We start from the raw sequence: 17,909 nt of genomic DNA, 5'->3' as shown, positions 1-17,909 counted from the left end.
CCCCGCGGTGACTCGGCAGCGCCGCCACTCCTGGTCATGCTCAGGCATGTCGGGCCGTGGCCGGCGGAGGAGCTAAGCCCCGACTTGCCTCCTCTTGGCAGCGCTATATAAGGCCCGGCCCGGCCCGACTCGGCCCAGATACCCGCCGCCGGAGTCCGGCGTGTGGGCTGGACAAGGGCACCGAGGTGAGTGGGCACCGCCGGGGTGGCGCCTGCACCCCCCAGGGTTGCGGAGCGCGGCCCTGCGCCTGCCCTGGGGTGTCCCTGCGCGGGCGGGAGCCCGGGTTGTGCAGCTGTGTTCCACATTTTGAGGTTGCTCTCCCTTTAATTGCAGGCAAATGTGCAATACCAAGATGTCGTCCCTTACGGATGCCTCTTCTGTCACCACTTCGGAGCAAGAGGTGCTGGTCAGTAGCTCTCTTGGATGCGCGAGTTTTTCATGCTTTTTGCAGAGTTTTTATCTGCTAATTCAGAAGGGCCACTTTGCTCAGCGAGCGATGGTTAGAGAAAAGCCAGGAAATCCGGTGAGGGTGGTCACTCATTGATCCTGTAATTGTGAAGCAAATCTTTCTCATTCGTGGTTGAGAGTTGAGGGCGATGGTTTAGGTTTAGACTGTTTCCTGGAGACCTTTGATGGTCAAGTTGCTTTCTTTTAATAAAAAGGATCTTATGGTCCGATTTGATCATGGTAAGTATTTTGTGGTGGAAATTGTTAACAGTTCGTAACTGAAGAGTTATGAAAGATCTCCGTTGTGCAAAACTTACACTGTTTGTGAAATAATCTTGTCATTACAACTGAAGGTTTTCGAATTTGGCATTTTCATTTTCTCCTCTATTGGAATTCATAAGCAAGTTGTAATAAGAGTCTTCGTTTGTGTTTATGGCTTTGCATATCTAGGCTTCCCATGATACAGTGACAGTCGTGCTGTCCTGACTTTCTATGTAAGTTTTCCTGAGGATGGAAGCCTATGTGTTACACCTGAGATGTGGGTTAAAAACGGCATGTGTACAATGACGGTTGAACTGGATTACTTTTTGTGGAAGGGTAAATCTTAAAAGTGTGGACTGATAGCAGAACTTCAAAAAAGCGAAGTAAACCGAACAGCAGACTGTTCAAAGTTGATTTTTTTTTTTCGTTTTTTTCTTCTTTTTTTTTTTTTTCATTTTCTTATTTCAAAATAGTCCTGAAAAATCTCATTTGCTGGCAGAAGAACTTCATACTTGCAGGAGTCGGGGAGAGAGGGCTGGGGAGTAAAAGGATCTGAACCCGTGGGTCTAGATGTGGATTCAGAGATCTGAAAGTGTGCTTTGCCTTTCTATGCTCAGCTGTCATTAGTAGTTTAATAAGTTACTGTTTGCTTCCTCTGTGAAACTGTAATATATGCCGCATGCTTTAAATAATTCAGCACTTAGGAAGGGGTGAATAGACATCTAACGTTGTCCACAAGCTTGTTTATTGTTTTCATTATGTGTGATTCTTGCAACTAATCTCTTGCTAATGCACTAAAACTTAACGTTGGTTTTAGCAGATACTTGAAGTGGAATGTAGGGAAGTTCCCGTCCTTTCCCTTAAGCATTTATTCCCTCTCTCCCCGACTCCTGCAAGTATGAAGTTCTTCTGCCACGCAGATCTGACTGCAGATGGTAGCATCACATTATGACGACTTAAATTATTCACACTTTCCTATAAAACGTTTCTTTTCTGTAATATCTTTTCTTATTTGAGGGAATATATTAGGATAGCTAAATATTAGCCTGTTCTTAGAATAATTATGCTGCTATTAAAGTTGGCAGTACTAGAATATACTGCACTGGGAACCGTCAGTGGCTCTACAGGCATTTTCTTTGCAGTTGTGGCAGCCTCTGCAGCTTGTTCTCATCTCCTGCACTGGTACTGGCAGAGCTGTTTGTGGAACAGTGCAGTGAATGCGATCAAGACACTGGTCTGGCGAGAAGGAAAAAAAAAAAAAGAGGGGGGAAAGTGATTTATTTATTTATTTATTTAACTTTTCCCTCCTCTACCTCAAAAATTGTCATAGACTGGCTGCAGAAACAACTCTGCTGGCACAGTGGGTGGGTGGGAGGCCATTGCAGAGATAGGAGTGATTGAAATACGATGAAAAGGACAGGGTGTGCTTCTGCCAGCTAAGAAAAGTCTTCAGAGGTAAAGCAGCCCAGCTGGCAAATGCAAAACCACAGCCCCAGAAACTGTCACAGGAAGAGACTAGGAAAGAGGTGGACCAGTAGTGCTTTGCTTTGTGACTTGCACTCTAGACCTGACAGTTAGTCACAAAGGTCCGTTTGCCTCCCTCCCTCCCCTTTGGGAGCCACTGTAATGACTGAAGGAGTGAAGCTGAATTCCCCAGGACCCTGCCCTGTACTTGGAACCACCAAATGAATCCTGTAGCTCAAGTCGAGGAATCTGTATGTACCAATGAAAGATTGGGGTTTGAGCTAAGGTGTACAATGTACGAGAAGTTCAGTATGATTTGGTTCGTGTTATTTTCTTTTAAGTTTAGCTTTGCAAAGTAGAGAACTTGGATGTGGATAGGTTTTAATGTAGTTGTGTGTTTGTGTATTAGGTTAATACAGAAGGAGGAAGCCAACCTGTGTAAATAGTCTTTTGTTTGGTGAATAATTGGTGCATACTGTTTTTCTTCTTCCCCACACAGGTTAAACCAAAGCCACTATTGTTGAAGTTGTTGAAGTTAGCTGGTGCAGAAAAGGACACTTTTACTATGAAGGAGGTGAGAACTTTTGATCACTAAAGGTAGATTACAGTGAATACAGATAGATTGTTCTTTTGTTTTGGGTGAATGGGGGGCAGTGTAGTTCACAGCTTATCTAGAAGATATTGGGACAAGGTATTGTTTTTATTCTCCTGCTGACTTGTTAGGTGGAGTTTAGCAAGTTTCTCAAAATCTGAACAAAAGTATCTGGTGGTCAGTAGAATAGCAGAGTACTTGGGGAACGATAGATCAAAATCTGCAGCTCAGAGGGAGTTTTAGGCAATCAAAGTCAGAAGAGCAAATCTCAATGAATTTAATGTGTTTTCTCTTACACTTAAACTTAACAACAGAACCTGGGTATTTAATGTCTGTGTATGTTATTTATTTTACAGGTAATATTCTATCTTGGACAATATATTATGTCTAAACAATTATATGATGAAAAACAGCAACATATTGTACACTGTGCAAATGATCTCCTGGGGGATTTATTTGGAGTAACAAGCTTTTCAGTAAAAGAACACAGGTAAAATCGGATTTTTTTCTGAGAGTCTGGTTGTGAAATAACGGAGAACATAATGCGTATGGCCTTTTTTAACTCTTTGCATCTTCAAAGATGGTAAGCTCTCTTTTATAATTACATGTAGCTAACTTGCAACATCTCTTTCTTTATCCCCATTTAAGGAGACTATATTCAATGATTTCCAGAAATCTGATAGCAATCAATCAACAAGGTAAGCTAGTTTGGGACGACCTTCTGTTTTGGGAAATAGTAGTAGGGAAAATATAACTTTAATGCATCTTGCATGTAGCGATCAGATAACATCGATCTCTCCATAATTAGCTATTTGGCTTTACACACTACTGTCCAGAGCCATCACAAATAGTGAATCAAAGCAAACGCTGTTTCTTCTGGGTGAGAAAAAAGAAGAAAAATCTGAACAGCATTTGGGTAGTTTTGTCTGACTAGAACCAGAACAAGCACAATCAGAGCTGAACACAAAGAGGACTAAATTGAAAAGTTAGTCGTTTGTTTGTATTTCTTACAGATAAAGCCCTCAACAACGTAAAAAGTTTAATATCAAAAATTAGCTTCTTGAACTGGTGCCAGCAGTGAAGTCAGGGCAAATGCTTTTTATTCTTTCTGTTAGTGTTCTGTTTTAATTTTCAAAACTGAATGTGGAGTACATCTAGAACTGGTCACCCTCAGCTATACTGAGTCATCTTTTAAAAGGTCTGTATACTTAAAAAAAGTAGCTTTGTGGTAACTTTGTGGATAGCCACTCCATAAATGGAGAATCGTTACATACAGTCATCTTTCCTGCAGTATAAAAATGCTCAATATAGCTGTAATTTTTGGCTAATACAAGGAGTGAACCAGAAGTTAAACAATGGAAGCCATTTTGTAAATTGGCTTCTAAATCCATATTAGAAATACATTTGTTTCTGACTCTTCCTGAAGGCAAGTGTTCAGCTGCTGAAGATGGGAAACATGCTCTATTACCCCTTATTGTTATGCTTGCAAACTTAAATTATCTCTCAAATTCTTTTCTTGAAAGATAACTTATTAATTCAGGGTCAGTCTGGTAGCAAGCATATCTAACTAACAACAGTTAACTTTTCTTCTATTTAATGAACTTAATTTTTCTTCTATTAATGTCTTTTTAATTCAGTGTTTCCATAAGATGATAGCTAGTAAAATATACTTTGGAGAGGAAGAAGTGTAAAATATTTTCTGCCTGTATTCTTTCATATCTGCAGAATCCCAGCTAATGCACAGCCTTCATTTGAAGGCATTTATAATATTCTGAGCTGCTTTGCAGTCGAGATTTCTTCTTCCTCCCCGCTTTCCCACTTCAGTAATGTTACAGGGAAGGTGCTGCACACATCTGAAAAGCAAAGGAATGGTTATTTTTCCATTGTTGCAAAACGTCTGGATAGTAAGTTCTGTTTAGAATTTACTGTGTAAATGCAGTGTGCAGTTAACTTCTCTCCTTTGCTTTTACTCTAATGTTTTTGAGCCTGAAATTGAATTTTTCTGCTGTGCTGTATTATGGTGGTGTGGTTTGGTTTGGTTTCAGACTCTATGCTTGCTGACACACCTGAGGATGATGCCAGATTTCAGCTTGAAGAAGAAAATGTTCTAAAGGTGATTTCTTTTTTTTTTCTTTAAATAAATGTTCTGAGATGTAAGTAAATTCTGTTTAGTTTTGTGTGATGATGTCAATGGTTTAGATGCAGTTAGTTGATTCTAGCCTTTTACCTCATATTTGTGCTCAGGCTTACTCAGTATTTCTGTTAACCAGGAATCTATGCAAGAGTTAGAAGAGAAGCAGACTTCATCAAATGTGACTTCCCGACCAACTACATCTTCTAGGAGGAGAACGCACAGTGAATCTGGTATGTGCAGATTTATGATGCAGAGCTTTCAGTAGCATGGCCACTTAGGGAAAAAAAGTACGTTCTGTTGCCTTACTGAGTTTGAAACATGCTGTGAAATACTATGCATGTTTCTCTGCTTATCTAAAACAAAATGTTCAGTCTGGAAGAAATATGCAATTCCTTGCATTGCCTCAGTATCATGTTACAGTTCAGATCTCTAGAACTGTTAGCAAGATGATGGAATAACTTGTTCCACAGATCTGTTAAACTTGTTCACATCAGCAGGACTTAATCAGTTGTGTTGTCTTTGTGATGAGAACACTTTTGTTTTAATAGGCTGATGTAGTCAAATTCATTTCAGTTCCCTCTGTAGACAGCCACAAAATCTTACATTTTGTTCGCTCTCTAAAAGCGGTTTTCATTGGATTTCAGTTGGTGGCAAAGACATCAAAGGTCTGGTAGTAACATGGGATGATTTTGGATATATTTAGGTACCTGACCATTCCTTAAGCACTTTTTTTAAAAGTTTGGTGACTTAAGCATCGTATTTGTCTCCTCTTTCTCCTTACTGTGGTTATTCAGTAATCACTGGCAAATACATTTTCAAAATGTGGAATGTTTCCTCCAATAATTAGCAAATAACAAGCTGGTCAGCATAAACCTGAATAACTTCAAACTTCTCAATGGAAGTGTTCTCTACAGTTCTACTTAAATACTATTCTGTGGAATTTCTTACATTAGTTTGTTCCATCACTTACTTCTGTTACCTCATGACTTGACGGTTGTAATTACCTGGGCAGTGATAACCTTCTGTCGCTGCATAGAACTTTTTCTTCAGTTGCTCGGGAACATTTTTCAGTTCCTCAGCTTTTGTGTAGTGTCTTTTTTGTGTTCATCGTAGGCCACTGTTATGTTAGTCAGTCCAGAAACTGTGCTGCGTTGCTGAGCGGTTTGCACTAAATTAAAAGAACATTTTAATGTTGTAACAAAAACTGGTGAAAGGATGGAAAGTCTCGGTTAAACATCACAACCTGTAATATTTAGGCATGACCCAGAGCACATAAGGTCCTGTGTTGTGCTTACTTATTGTAGGTTTGATTATTAACTCTTGTCTTTGCATCCATTTATTAGTTTGTTACAACCTTAAAAGTTCTTTTAATATAGTGTTTTTATATACACTTTTTTTCTAATTTATAGGAAATCTTCCTTTTAAACCACTATTCTTGTTAAATTGGGATGGTAGCGGCCCCCTTTGGGCCCCTTTTATAATGTATATAAACCCTTTGGTGATACAGTATCAGTACAGCATGGAGCCATGACAACTAAATGAGGACAACGATGGACAGGAGCAACCCTTGGGCCTGGGGGCACCAAATTTGGTGGGGCTCTCAGGGCGAAAAAAGAAAAGAGAGGGGCTGAGCCAAGAAGCACCAAGGGAAAGTAAGAGAAGTCTCAAAGTATGTACAAGTGTTTTGTTCTCTTTTCTTTTACAATGAAAGATTCAAGACTTGAAGACTCGTGGATTGTCAGGGTGTGTTTTGCAAGGCAAGGGAGAAGCTGGGCAATAGAGGGTGGGTGCAAAAGGCACCTGTAGGGAGGCAGCAGGCTCTTACTGAGGTCTGTTGAACCAAGTTGTCAGGCCTCTTGGGGAGTTTTCACTCCGCTGCGCTTACATACTGACTTTGCAATGCCTTTTTAAATAAAATTGTTTCTTACCAAACACTCTAAAAGTCAGTGGAGCTGAATTTTGACTTACCTACCCCTCAAATGCTGTCCCCCTACTCCTTATGCCGCTGCAGGTGGTTGTTTCAAAACGTGATGTATTTAAAAAGCATTGTCTTTTTGCCTTCAAACCAAGCATATTTAATAAGCACAGCTTAAAGCAATGCTTTCAGAGTTCAGTTTTTACATAGTAGCCTTGAAGATTTTCTTGCTAGTGTGTGGTGAAAGTCATAATGGTTTGTTACAAAAATCCTGTTGAGTAAATACAATTATATATAGTGCAACTGTTAACTGATACATTAGTTGAGGTATCTGAAACTTGAACCTGAACTTATCTTGCCTAGCATGAGGTCCTTTGTATGCATGTGACATGGGAGCTAGTTGCTGTGTCTCCCTGCAAATTCTGGGATGGGCTCAGAAGCCCTCTGAAAGTGCCTTTCTGTCTACTGACTGTAGAGGGAGCTAGGACAATTAAGATCCTAACTGTATTCCTTTAAAATTAGAAGGGGTTTAATGTGTCATGTGTGAAGTGGAGTAAGAATGCTTCCAAATTCGCAACTATTTTATTTCCTGCATGTGGAGACTGCCATTTACAAGCTGTACTGATGGGACAAGTGGGGAAAGCCAAACCCTGAAATACTGGTGTCAGGAATGTTTCACGCTTCTCATGTTTCTCAGTGTTACTGTGTCTTTTTTTAAATAAGTTTTTGGTGCCTTTACTTTTTTCCCCATAAAATAATACTGAATGACTTTATTTTTCTTAAATTCCTATATAAGTAAATTATATTTTAAGCTTCTGTTAAGAATGTTCAAAACTGCACATTGCATAGATGTTTTTGGAGTAATAAAAATTCTTGAATGTGCCCAGAAGAAAATGCTTCAGACGATCTGCATAGTGACAGAAGAAAACGACACAAGTCGGACAGCATTTCGTTGACGTTTGATGAAAGCCTCTCATGGTGTGTAGTCAGTGGTCTGTGCCGTGAAAGAAGCAATAGCAGTGATTCAACAGATTCTCTCTCCATTCCTGTAAGTCAAAATACATATTTTTGTGGTACAAATTTTGCAGATACCACAAGTACAAATATGCATCTTAAAACACCATGTTCTTAATTAAAAGCAGCAGTGCCTTCAGTGGTGTCTGAGGAGAGAAAAGAGGCTGAAAGAAAAGTTGGTGTGTGGGTGGAGTGGGGTCTTTCATAGATCTGCTGACAAAGCCGAAGTGAAATCGTTAAAAATACTAACTCTGAATATTCTTTAAAAAAAAAAAAAAAAGACTCTTGCTGCTAGGCGCAGTATTGAAAAAATGTGAGATATATTTTTGTGTTTTAAAATAAGTGTTTCTTAGAATGCTAAGAGAAGAAAAGCAGTCACAGGTGTTCCATAATTCAGAATAGTTGGTGCTTCTGGGCATCTGGTAGTTCCGGTACGGCTTTGGTAACTGTACATAGTAGTGCCCTGATGATGTGCTGTATTAATTTTCCAAGCCTTTACTGGTTTTTTTATTGTTGTTTTCAGCAAACACTTGAGGCAAATTATCTGTGGTTAGGTTAAGTCATGAAGAGCTAAACTAACAGTATTCCTAGTCACATACTGTATTCTGAATTGACAGAACTAATACTGTATCTTCACTCTTGCTATTTTATAATTGTTTAGCCACTGTCTCAAATGAAGGTTAACAGAGTTGATGAGAGTAGAGAATTTAATGACATGCCGCCAAAAGACAGCATCTTCTTGCATCTGTTCTTTCACTTCTTAAGAGAGCCTTTGTGAAATAGTAGCAGTAGTCTTCAAGCTGGCTGTAGGTTGACTGCAGCCTCTATTACAGAGCTGACAAAAGGCTTTCACATCTGGCTTTATTTTGACCTGCCTATGATTCGTTTGTCTCATAGAAGATGTTCTGTCTAACAGCAGGTGGTGTCACTTCTTCCATAGCTAATTAAACTGAGTAGTTCGGTTTTATCTTACGAGCTGTCTTAACAGTAATGGTTATGGATTTGGACTAGTGAGGCTGAATGTGTACTTTCTTTCTCTTTTTTTCAGGATCTTGATGCCAGTTCATTAAGCGAAAACTCTGATTGGTTTGACCACAGTTCTGTTTCAGACCAGTTCAGTGTAGAGTTTGAAGTTGAGTCTATTTATTCAGAAGATTATAGTCATAATGAAGAAGGACAGGAGCTCACAGATGAAGATGATGAGGTACATATTTGTTTTGTTTGGGGTTTTTTTGACTTGGAGGGGTGAGAGGGGGAAGGAAACTTACAGGAATACTTCATGTTGAGATTCCAACAAGAAGTAGTAACTCTTCAGGTTTATTTCAGGACTGTGTGTGCGATGTCACAAACTGCACCCAGTTGTTCATTAAATCAAATTACATGCCTGTGCAGTTGGGTCACCATTATACACCCACCAGGCAGTAACCAGAATGGTGCTAAGGCTTTCCATAGGCTCTGAAACAGACTCTTGACAGTCTGGAAGAGTCTGTTTGACTTCAGTCACTAGCTGTTGGAGTCGATGGCAGCATGTGTACTTGAGTCTATTCCTGCATGTTTAATTATAGAAGTATGTGTTGAGCTTTGACAACACTTTCAATAATGAAAACTTTCCTGGTAACTCTCAAAGGGGTATTTCTGAATCATTTGCCTCCATGAATATAAATGTTTCATAGAGATGCTGAAACAATTTTAGAAATTTTCATTAGGAGGCAAGAAGACAGTAAAATTGTGATTACCATCATTTCAAGAGATCTGGATATCTGGAATGTCAGGACTGAAGTGGGAAATTATTTTTTTTTCTGGGTTAGTTTTCTGTTACTTCAAAGAGGTGAATCAGCTCATGGCAAGATTGGTTAAGTACCAGAGGCAGAATTTGCCAGAGACATACGTGATTGTGGTACTGAAGGGCTGAATGGGACTGACTGTACTGATGTACACTGGCTTACAGTGCTGTGGAGCTGCACCCTGAGACAAGACAGTGATTTGGAGGAAGAAAGGCTTGAGGTGTGCCCCTGCCCCCAGCAGCAGTGTTGAGAATTGCAGAATGGTTGAGGTTGGAAGGGGCCTCTGGAGGTCATCTTATCCAACCCCCCTGGCTCAAGCAGAGCTGATTGCCCAGGGCCATGTCCAGACGACTTTTGAATATCTCCAAGGATGGAGGCTCCACAGCTGCTCAGAACTGAGCACTGTGCCAGTACTTGGTCTCCCTCACAGTAAAAAAAGTGTCTCCTGATGTTCAGACAGAACCTCCTGTGTTTTAATTTGTGCCGGTTGCCTCTGGTCCTGTCACTAGGCACCACTGAAAAGAGCCTGGCTCCATCTGCTTTACACCCTCCCTTCAGGTATTTATATACATTGATAAGATCCCCCCTGAGCCTTCTCTTCTCCAGGCTGAACGGTCCCAGCTCTCTCAGTCTTTCCTCATGTGAGAGCTCCTCCAATCCCTTAATCATCTTAATGGCCCTTTGCTGGACTCTCTCTAGTCTCTAGGAGCGCCGTATCTCTTGTACTGGGGAGCTCAGGACTGGACACTGCTCCAGGTGTGGCCTCACCAGTGCTGAGCAGAGGGGAGGGATCACCTCTATTCTAGAAAGTGGTGCCTTCTACCTGTCTGGTCTATGTTTTTCTTCAAACTGAGTGTTACAAGTGTGAACAGAATTCTTTTCCCCTAAACCAGTCATCAGATTTTGTGGAGTTACTTGCTAACATAAATTAACTTACATGCGCTATTTATTACATTTCATTAAAAGTCTATCAGAAAATCTATCAGATTAAAAATCTATCAGATTTTTAATTGAATGCCAAAAAACAGTTATATCAATACTTTTTTTTATTATTTATTTAAACCAGGTATATCAGCTGACTATTTACCAGGATGAAGATAGTGATGCTGATTCATTTGACGAAGATCCAGAGATTTCTCTAGCTGTGAGTAAAAACTTGACTGGCAAAGCATCATAAGTTGGGTGAATTGACAGAGTAGATCAAGGAGTATAGATGAATTCTATTGTTACCAGTTACTTTTTTTTTTTTTTAATTAAATCGACTTTTTTTTGTATGCTTGAAGATTCCAAGACAATATTTTAACTACTGAACATGTGACTATTAAATATCTTGCTTTTTTCACAAAATGGGGGAAAAAAAAAAACCCAAACAAACCAAAAAACTTAGTCATGTATATTTAAAAAAATCTTCCTATAAATCGTAATACCTGGTTTTATTGTCCAACCTGAATGAAGGAATCCGTAGCATACAGATGTGAAGGCAAACCTGTTTTCAGAACAGTACTGTAAAATTAATAGATTAATAAAATTAATAGATTTAAATAAAATTAATAGATTTGGAGGCTTTTTCTAAATTCTGTGAGACCATTCTTGAAGTGTGGGAAGAAATTTGGGGGTTTGAGGCAAAGTATGTAGACATAGATGAAAAAAGCACACACTAGAACTAAAAAGCAGTGCGTCTTTTTATTTATACTTGCTTTTCACAGTCGAAGCTTGAACAAAGCTGTTGTCCAAAACTGTCTGAAATGTTCCAGTCCCTTGATGGTCTGTAGGACTGAGGGACTTTACTGTGTGTAAAACATAGGGCTAGCCACCATCTAAAAACATAGCACTGCTTATGTATGGAAAAATATGTCTGAACATTATTTTTAGGAATTAAAATTGGTCTCTGAAGCTTTTGATGTCACTGATGTTATTTAGGACTCAAACCAAAAAGTGCTTCGAATCTTCTAAATAAGTTTTGGTTTGTTTTCTGTTCTCATTCCCCATACGGCATAGATTATTTCAAAGAAGGGTCTTTCTCCTTAGAAATGAAGCATGTTTTTAATGAGATAGTGGCATATTTTCAGTGTAGCGTATTGAGTAACCTCAGACAGTGATGCAGCCTTCCCCCCCCTCCCAAAATGGCCGATGTTTTCTGTTCTCTAATACTACTGTGTCAGAGTGCCCTCACCCGGCCGTTTTGCACACCAACAGCTTAGCATCCCAGGTTAAATGTCCCTTTAATCTTGAATAGTTTCCATTTCGGAAGTCCATTGTTGAAATACCGGGAATGGTGACCATTTTATCAGAACAAAGTTTTTCATGAGGTTCTCTGAAGACTTTTGTGGTCTGGTTTCTTCAATTTTGCCTAAGAAATAATAAGTCTTTATTGTTCTACCTCTATTTTTATTTCACAAATCTACTGCAAGAAGAGGGAAAGTCAGAGTCTTTTAAAAATCAGACTATTTTAATTCAGAATCATAAAATGGGACCAAACACTGAATGGAATTTTTAACTTGTATACAAGTTGATAGCTCAAGATAACTGTTACTTTGGCAGTAATAAATTGTTTATAATCTCTGAATGCTTGGATTGTAAGCATTCCAAGTAGCTTAAGCTGTTCCAACCTTTAATTCACTGAAGGATTATTGGAAGTGTCCCGAATGTAGCGAAATGAATCCTCCGCTGCCACGACATTGCCACAGATGCTGGGCCCTTCGTGAGGATTGGCTTCCAGATGAAAAGAGCGATAAATTGGTAAAGAGCAAATTAGAAAGTTCCCTCCCCCTAGAGTCTGAAGAAGGTTTTGATGTTCCTGACTGCAAGAAAGTGAAAATGACTGAAGATAAAGAACCAGCTGTAGAGGAGAATGAGGATAAAGCAGTACAAATTTCTGAGTCTCAGGAAAGTGAAGATTATTCTCAGCCTTCGACGTCAAGCAGCATGTTTTGTAGCAGTCAGGAGGACTATAAGGAACCCGAGAAGAGAGAAATGGCAGACAAAGAGGAAAGCATGGAATCCAGTCTGCCTGTTACCAGCATAGAGCCCTGTGTCATATGTCAGAGCAGACCTAAAAATGGCTGCATAGTACATGGCAAAACGGGACACCTCATGTCATGTTTTACGTGCGCAAGGAAACTTAAGAAGAGGAACAAACCCTGTCCGGTGTGCAGACAGCCCATACAAATGATTGTACTAACTTACTTCGGTTAGATGGACGTTGGCTGGTGAGCAGCAAAAGGAACTTCATAAACTGGTTGAGAGAGTAAGAAACTATTTTTGTATGTGTATTGGAAAATAATATTTTGGGTCTCTTCACATTTGGTATGAAAAGTAATTGCTGAAATAAATGTGCTGGAGTTGTTAGGAGGTTAGCCTAATACTTGTAAGTCAACTTGAAGATTTTAAATCCCTCTCAACAAAAATGACCAATTCCTGTAAACTACCTGCCTTTCTGCGTGCTTTATGTTCCATACAAGATAGTGACATTTGTTTTACTGGATTCAATGCACACATTTAAAAACCCAAATTCAATGATTATGAGAGGAGAGACATGTTGAAGAGTTCGTTAATGTGAGTTTCTCCTCTCAAGAAGATACTGGAATCTGGAGAACCTTGTATCTGTTGCCTGGTGAAGACACCAGGCTCAATCGGAACCCTCTGAATAAGTCAATAAAATAGAATTTTGTCTCCCTCATTCCCAAAACTTAAATTCCTCCGAGTAACCAAATTACAGGGGAGATCTTACGATAGAAAAACACGTAAGGTTTTGGAAATAGAAAAGGGTATTGCGTGTCTTTCACAGTGTGCATTGTAAACTTCAGGGCTGTGTGTGTCCTGAGAAGTCATTGGTCCAAGTTCAGTCTTACAGTTATCTCTTAAACATCCTGAGAAACTGGCTTTTAAAATGCTTTGTGGGTTTGGAGGTCTGTACTATCCTCATTATTTTAGCAGTGTGAGAAAAGACTTGAACAGGCGAGACAAATGAAGGAGGTGCTGTGTAATGTCAAGTCGGGTAATAGTAGGGGACAACCTTACTCTTTCTGCACTTGTTTTTGGCTTCAGCAGTATAGCATGCAGCTTCATCACTACATTCGCTTGAATAAAAATAGGGAGGAAAAAAAAGTCCACCTCCATCTGCAGAAACAAGTAAGTTGTGTAGTTCTAGTTCACATAGACATTCTTTAAATTCAGTAGTCTTTCCAACTTAACGCTGTTTTTCATCTGTATCACAAGAATTCTGAAAATGTGTTGCAAGGTGTTTGGCCAACTGAAAATTGGTCGCATTGGACCTGTCCTTTACTGCTTTTAGCTCTTGTCTCCTCACTGTACTTGTCAGAAACTTTGTGAAACTTACCAGGTTCCTTATTAAGGAGTCTACTGACTCAGTTCTGTGGTGCGTTCAGAGTAGTATAAAAATACCTTAGCTTACAAAAATATTCTCACATGTATCTTCAGGGTTTAGTTAGATGACTCATCTGAGCTGTTTTTCAGATGGAGAGTTTCTGTACCAGTGTGTGTGTATTTATTCCTTTGGAAGACTAGATTACAAGAGGAATTGTATGGTTTCAGCGCCTTTTAATTTTACAGATAGCTGCTGATCATCTGCCCGACAGAGAATGGCAAATAAGTAGTTTCAGCGTCAGGGGAGTGCCAAGAATGGAGACCTAGCCTAAATGCAGGAATTGTGCTGTGTTGCCATCCTGCAGGCTGAGGTCAAACAGCTTGCTTAACACCACCAGTACAAAACTGTTGATGCCTGTGCGCTAGCACAGAGACTTTTACCGCTATAATTGCCTTCATGTCGGAGCTGAAGTAGTTACTCTAGTATAAAGTGTCTGTAAACCGGGGCTGCAAACGCCTTGGAATACAAGGAAGCGCCTAGGAAAAGGATGTAAAGCTGTACAGGAGAGACTCTGTAAACCTTTGGTTGTTACTTGCCTGCAAAGAAATGCCTTCCTAGGTAAAGACTGAATTACCAGGATCAGTCACGATTTGTTTGTACACTTGAGCTCATTTTTGAAAAATGCTACTAAAAGATACTGGTGTCTCTGAAGTTTTACCATGATTAATTTTAACTGAACAAAATGTAACCCCCAGCTGTATATGTTTCTTCAAATTCTTACAGGCGAGTTTCTTGCCCCTTGCAATTTGTAAAGCCACAGCAGGTAGCTGGAGGTTCTAGAAGTTCTTTGGTCAGCAGTAACCTTTCATGGGTTTCATGGGGTTTGATAATCCTTCAGCCCGAGATAGAGAAAGTCCTGTGGGCAGATGCTTAAATTTTTCAAGTAGGGATGCTTCTAATAGATGGTTACCTGCCTTAATTCACACATCCTTAATTTTTGATTTGGTAGACTTCAGTGCAGTGAAGCTTGCAGAGGCTCTTCCATTGCACCTGCAGGTCAGAACCCAATAGCGGTCATATCGCAGTCTGGAATCGGCAGCTGAGAGAGGATTGTGGACATGTATATGCAGGAGAAGCATTGATAACCTGGGGGCCGTACTTAAAAAGCTTTGTCCATTACATCATCTCCTGCGTCTTACGCTTTTTCAGTGCGATACCTTCTCTGCGGTCACTGTGATGGTTGTGTAACTGCGGTCCTGGGAGAGCAGCTGTTCTTACCTAGTTCCTACTGGGACAAAGTGTACTGTCCCGCTCTTGGCATTCTCTTTCACTTCCCTTAAGTGATATCTCTATTTAAAAAAACAAAAAAACAAACTGGAATCGGCAGCTGAGAGAGGATTGTGGACATGTATATGCAGGAGAAGCATTGATAACCTGGGGGCCGTACTTAAAAAGCTTTGTCCATTACATCATCTCCTGCGTCTTACGCTTTTTCAGTGCGACACCTTCTCTGCGGTCACTGTGATGGTTGTGTAACTGCGGTCCTGGGAGAGCAGCTGTTCTTACCTAGTTCCTACTGGGACAAAGTGTACTGTCCCGCTCTTGGCATTCTCTTTCACTTCCCTTAAGTGATATCTCTATTTAAAAAAAAAAAAACAAAAAAAAAACCAAAAAAACCCCACAAACAAACAAAAAAACCCCAAAAAACTTCAGCTCTCAAAAAAAAAAAAAAAGGCACGTATGGTGAGTGATGATCCTCGGCGTTCACAACCACTCGGCTTTGGGATTTTTCTTCAAAACCAATTTCATCTCCTACTAATGCTTTATGCTTTGGCAAAAGATAAAGTGAGAGCATACAGCATGATGAATTTCCCCTTTTATGATCTAAAATTGTATTTCCCTAGCATGTCTCCTGTGGTGGAGAACAGCCCTGGAAATACCCTCCACTCCATACAGCGCTGAGGAAATGGGTAATTTTGATTTCTGCATCTGTGGCCAAACTACTGTGCCAGAGTGAATCTTTGTTTTGAGTTCTATTTTCTGATAGTAATTTCTAGTGAAACGTTAGGGCTTTTTGTTTGTGGTGGTGGTTTTTTTTCCCCAAGGCATGCCTTATCAATAAGGGAGTGGTGAGCGTGGGTGCCTATTCCAGCTCCTGTAGCAGACGCTGGCAGGCAAGCGTGCCTGACTGTGGGGTTTGGGGGCTGTGTACGGGACGTTGTGACCCCAGCCCCAGCCAGGACGGGTGTTCAGTCCGAAAGGCTGAAACCCTTGGGTCTGCCCCTGTGCCATCACCCCGACCTGCGCTCGGTACGTGCCGGGTGAGTGGTGACCAGCCTGGTGTTTGTCACTCTGCTCTTTCTGTCCTGTAAACATGTTTCTGCCCTTGGGTAGCGGCACAGAAGAAATTGACAATTGTCTGTAGTTGACGAGGTCTTTGAGATTCTTATTTAATATCGTGCAGATTTTAATCTTTAATTTATTGCAGTTTGTAAATATTCTTGTGCTTCCAGTTAGTGTTTTGAGCTTTAATTTATTGAATTAGTCTATTGGTACGTGGGTAGATACATAAATAGGTATACTTAGTAAAGCACAGTCACAGGAAACGTATTTAAGAAATTGTAGCATTAAAATAAAGTGAAATACTCAGATTATACTCAGATTAAGGGGGGCGTAGGAAGACTTACGGCTTTGTTCTCTTTTTTCCTTCCCTGAAAACGACGACTGCGTTGAACCTGAACAACATTTCTTAAATAGAGATGGAGGCTGGTGGAGCGTTAGCAGAGTGAAAATGTTTTGATGGTGTTTGTTTTCCCTTGGAATGCTTTTGCATCTCTGAGGACAGCCAAGAAGCTAACTGACGGCCTCGTTGTGCTGGTGACATTGGAGGTGATGGTCTGGAAGGTGCGGTGAGGTGATGAGAGGTTTCAAGGTTAATTTGCAACGGATGGTAATTGCTTTTGCATTTGAACACGTGGCCAAGAAAGCTGAAGGGATGGCCGGATGCTGACGGAATGTGACAGTACACAATTTTCAATAATTGTCTTAGTCTGTTCCTTCGTGCACTTCAGGTAGGCAACAGCTAAGTATAAATGTACAAGAACTCGCATTTCTTCTTTTTTATGAAGTACAATAAACCCACTTTCTGATTAAATTAGACTTTTTCGCTGTGTAGCTATTTATTATTATTGAAATGCAACCCTTGACCCGAGGAGGCGAAATGCAAAGTGAAGTACTCGAGGCAGGTGGCAAAACTGCTTTGTTTCAGTGTCTGACATTGCTCGAAAAGGCTAGAAGCGTTGAATATTAAAATATCTGAGAACCTTTAATATCGTGTCTCCACTTAAGATTTATTAGTTACAAAGTCTGCTGCTTTTGTCCTTCAAAAAACTTGCACAGTTGAAACAGAAGTAGCTGGATTGCTGATTGTATTGAACATCCACGCTGCAAAGATGACGCTTTTTTGCCGAGCAGCGCCCCTTGAATGTTGGTTGCTAAGTGTTGCCAGCGAGGACACGGGAAGAAACGTGTGCCGTGCCATAGTGTGCAGGAGGCTGCGGCTGCCGCTTCCGTTAGCAAGCTGGTTTGGAAGGGGTAAAAGTGCTACAAAACTTTAACTGATGAAAAGCGTTACAGCGTGGTACAATTTTATCACCGAGTTCTGATTGCTGTGAATTTGCTTAAATGTCGCTGTCTCTGGAATGTGTCTGTGCGGGTATGAAGCCACACGCAAGACTTCAGGCAGATTTTTCCCCTTGAAGACTAATGTGAGGGAAAAACAATTCCTTATTCTTACAGAAAGCGTTGACAAGAGTAGTTGTTTCAGAAAATTGTGTTCTTACAAAAGCAAGATTAGAAAATATTTAGAAGCATAATGAAACTGAATAAATTGAATAAATAGGATTAGTATAGGGGTGAAGAACTTTTCTTTCCCATCTTAATCTAAAGCTGCTGTTGTGTTAGGGCGTAAC

At 40.2% G+C, this 17,909-nt stretch overlaps 1 protein-coding gene across 3 annotated transcripts; it reads left to right on the top strand.

Annotated features, from left to right (window-relative positions):
• The first annotated feature begins 56 nt into the window (after window positions 1-56).
• On the top strand, window positions 57-15,313 carry MDM2 (MDM2 proto-oncogene). 3 transcript variants are annotated; one of them, XM_019470467.1, is made up of 11 exons: window positions 57-185; window positions 334-400; window positions 2,672-2,746; window positions 3,121-3,254; window positions 3,413-3,462; window positions 4,810-4,877; window positions 5,035-5,128; window positions 7,701-7,861; window positions 8,876-9,031; window positions 10,678-10,755; window positions 12,237-15,313. In XM_019470467.1, exons 2-11 carry the CDS (start codon window positions 338-340, stop codon window positions 12,804-12,806), a joined length of 1,449 nt encoding a protein of 482 aa, XP_019326012.1. In that variant the 5' UTR covers window positions 57-185; window positions 334-337; the 3' UTR covers window positions 12,807-15,313. The 3 variants fall into 3 exon arrangements, with proteins under 3 accessions (XP_019326012.1, XP_009271502.1, XP_009271501.1); XM_009273227.2 differs by having other exon boundaries at window positions 334-406; window positions 7,704-7,861; XM_009273226.2 differs by having other exon boundaries at window positions 58-185; window positions 334-406.
• The last annotated feature ends 2,596 nt before the right edge of the window (window positions 15,314-17,909 follow it).

The sequence above is a fragment of the Aptenodytes forsteri genome, unplaced genomic scaffold (genome assembly GCF_000699145.1).
Source record: "Aptenodytes forsteri isolate BGI_AS27 unplaced genomic scaffold, ASM69914v1 Scaffold366, whole genome shotgun sequence".
Taxonomy (NCBI): domain Eukaryota; kingdom Metazoa; phylum Chordata; class Aves; order Sphenisciformes; family Spheniscidae; genus Aptenodytes; species Aptenodytes forsteri.
Note: the sequence above shows the minus strand (reverse complement) of the source record. Positions and strands in the feature narration are given on the sequence as shown.

What these genes read in the sequence shown, in the direction of transcription:
- MDM2 (XM_009273226.2), top strand. Translation starts at nt 338, where the DNA reads ATGTGCAATACCAAGATGTCGTCCCTTACGGATGCCTCTTCTGTCACC. An exon ending in TTTTCAGTAAAAGAACACAG is followed by an intron (nt 3,255 to 3,412) that starts GTAAAATCGGAT and finishes TCCCCATTTAAG; the next exon opens with GAGACTATATTCAATGATTT. An exon ending in GATAGCAATCAATCAACAAG is followed by an intron (nt 3,463 to 4,809) that starts GTAAGCTAGTTT and finishes GTTTGGTTTCAG; the next exon opens with ACTCTATGCTTGCTGACACA.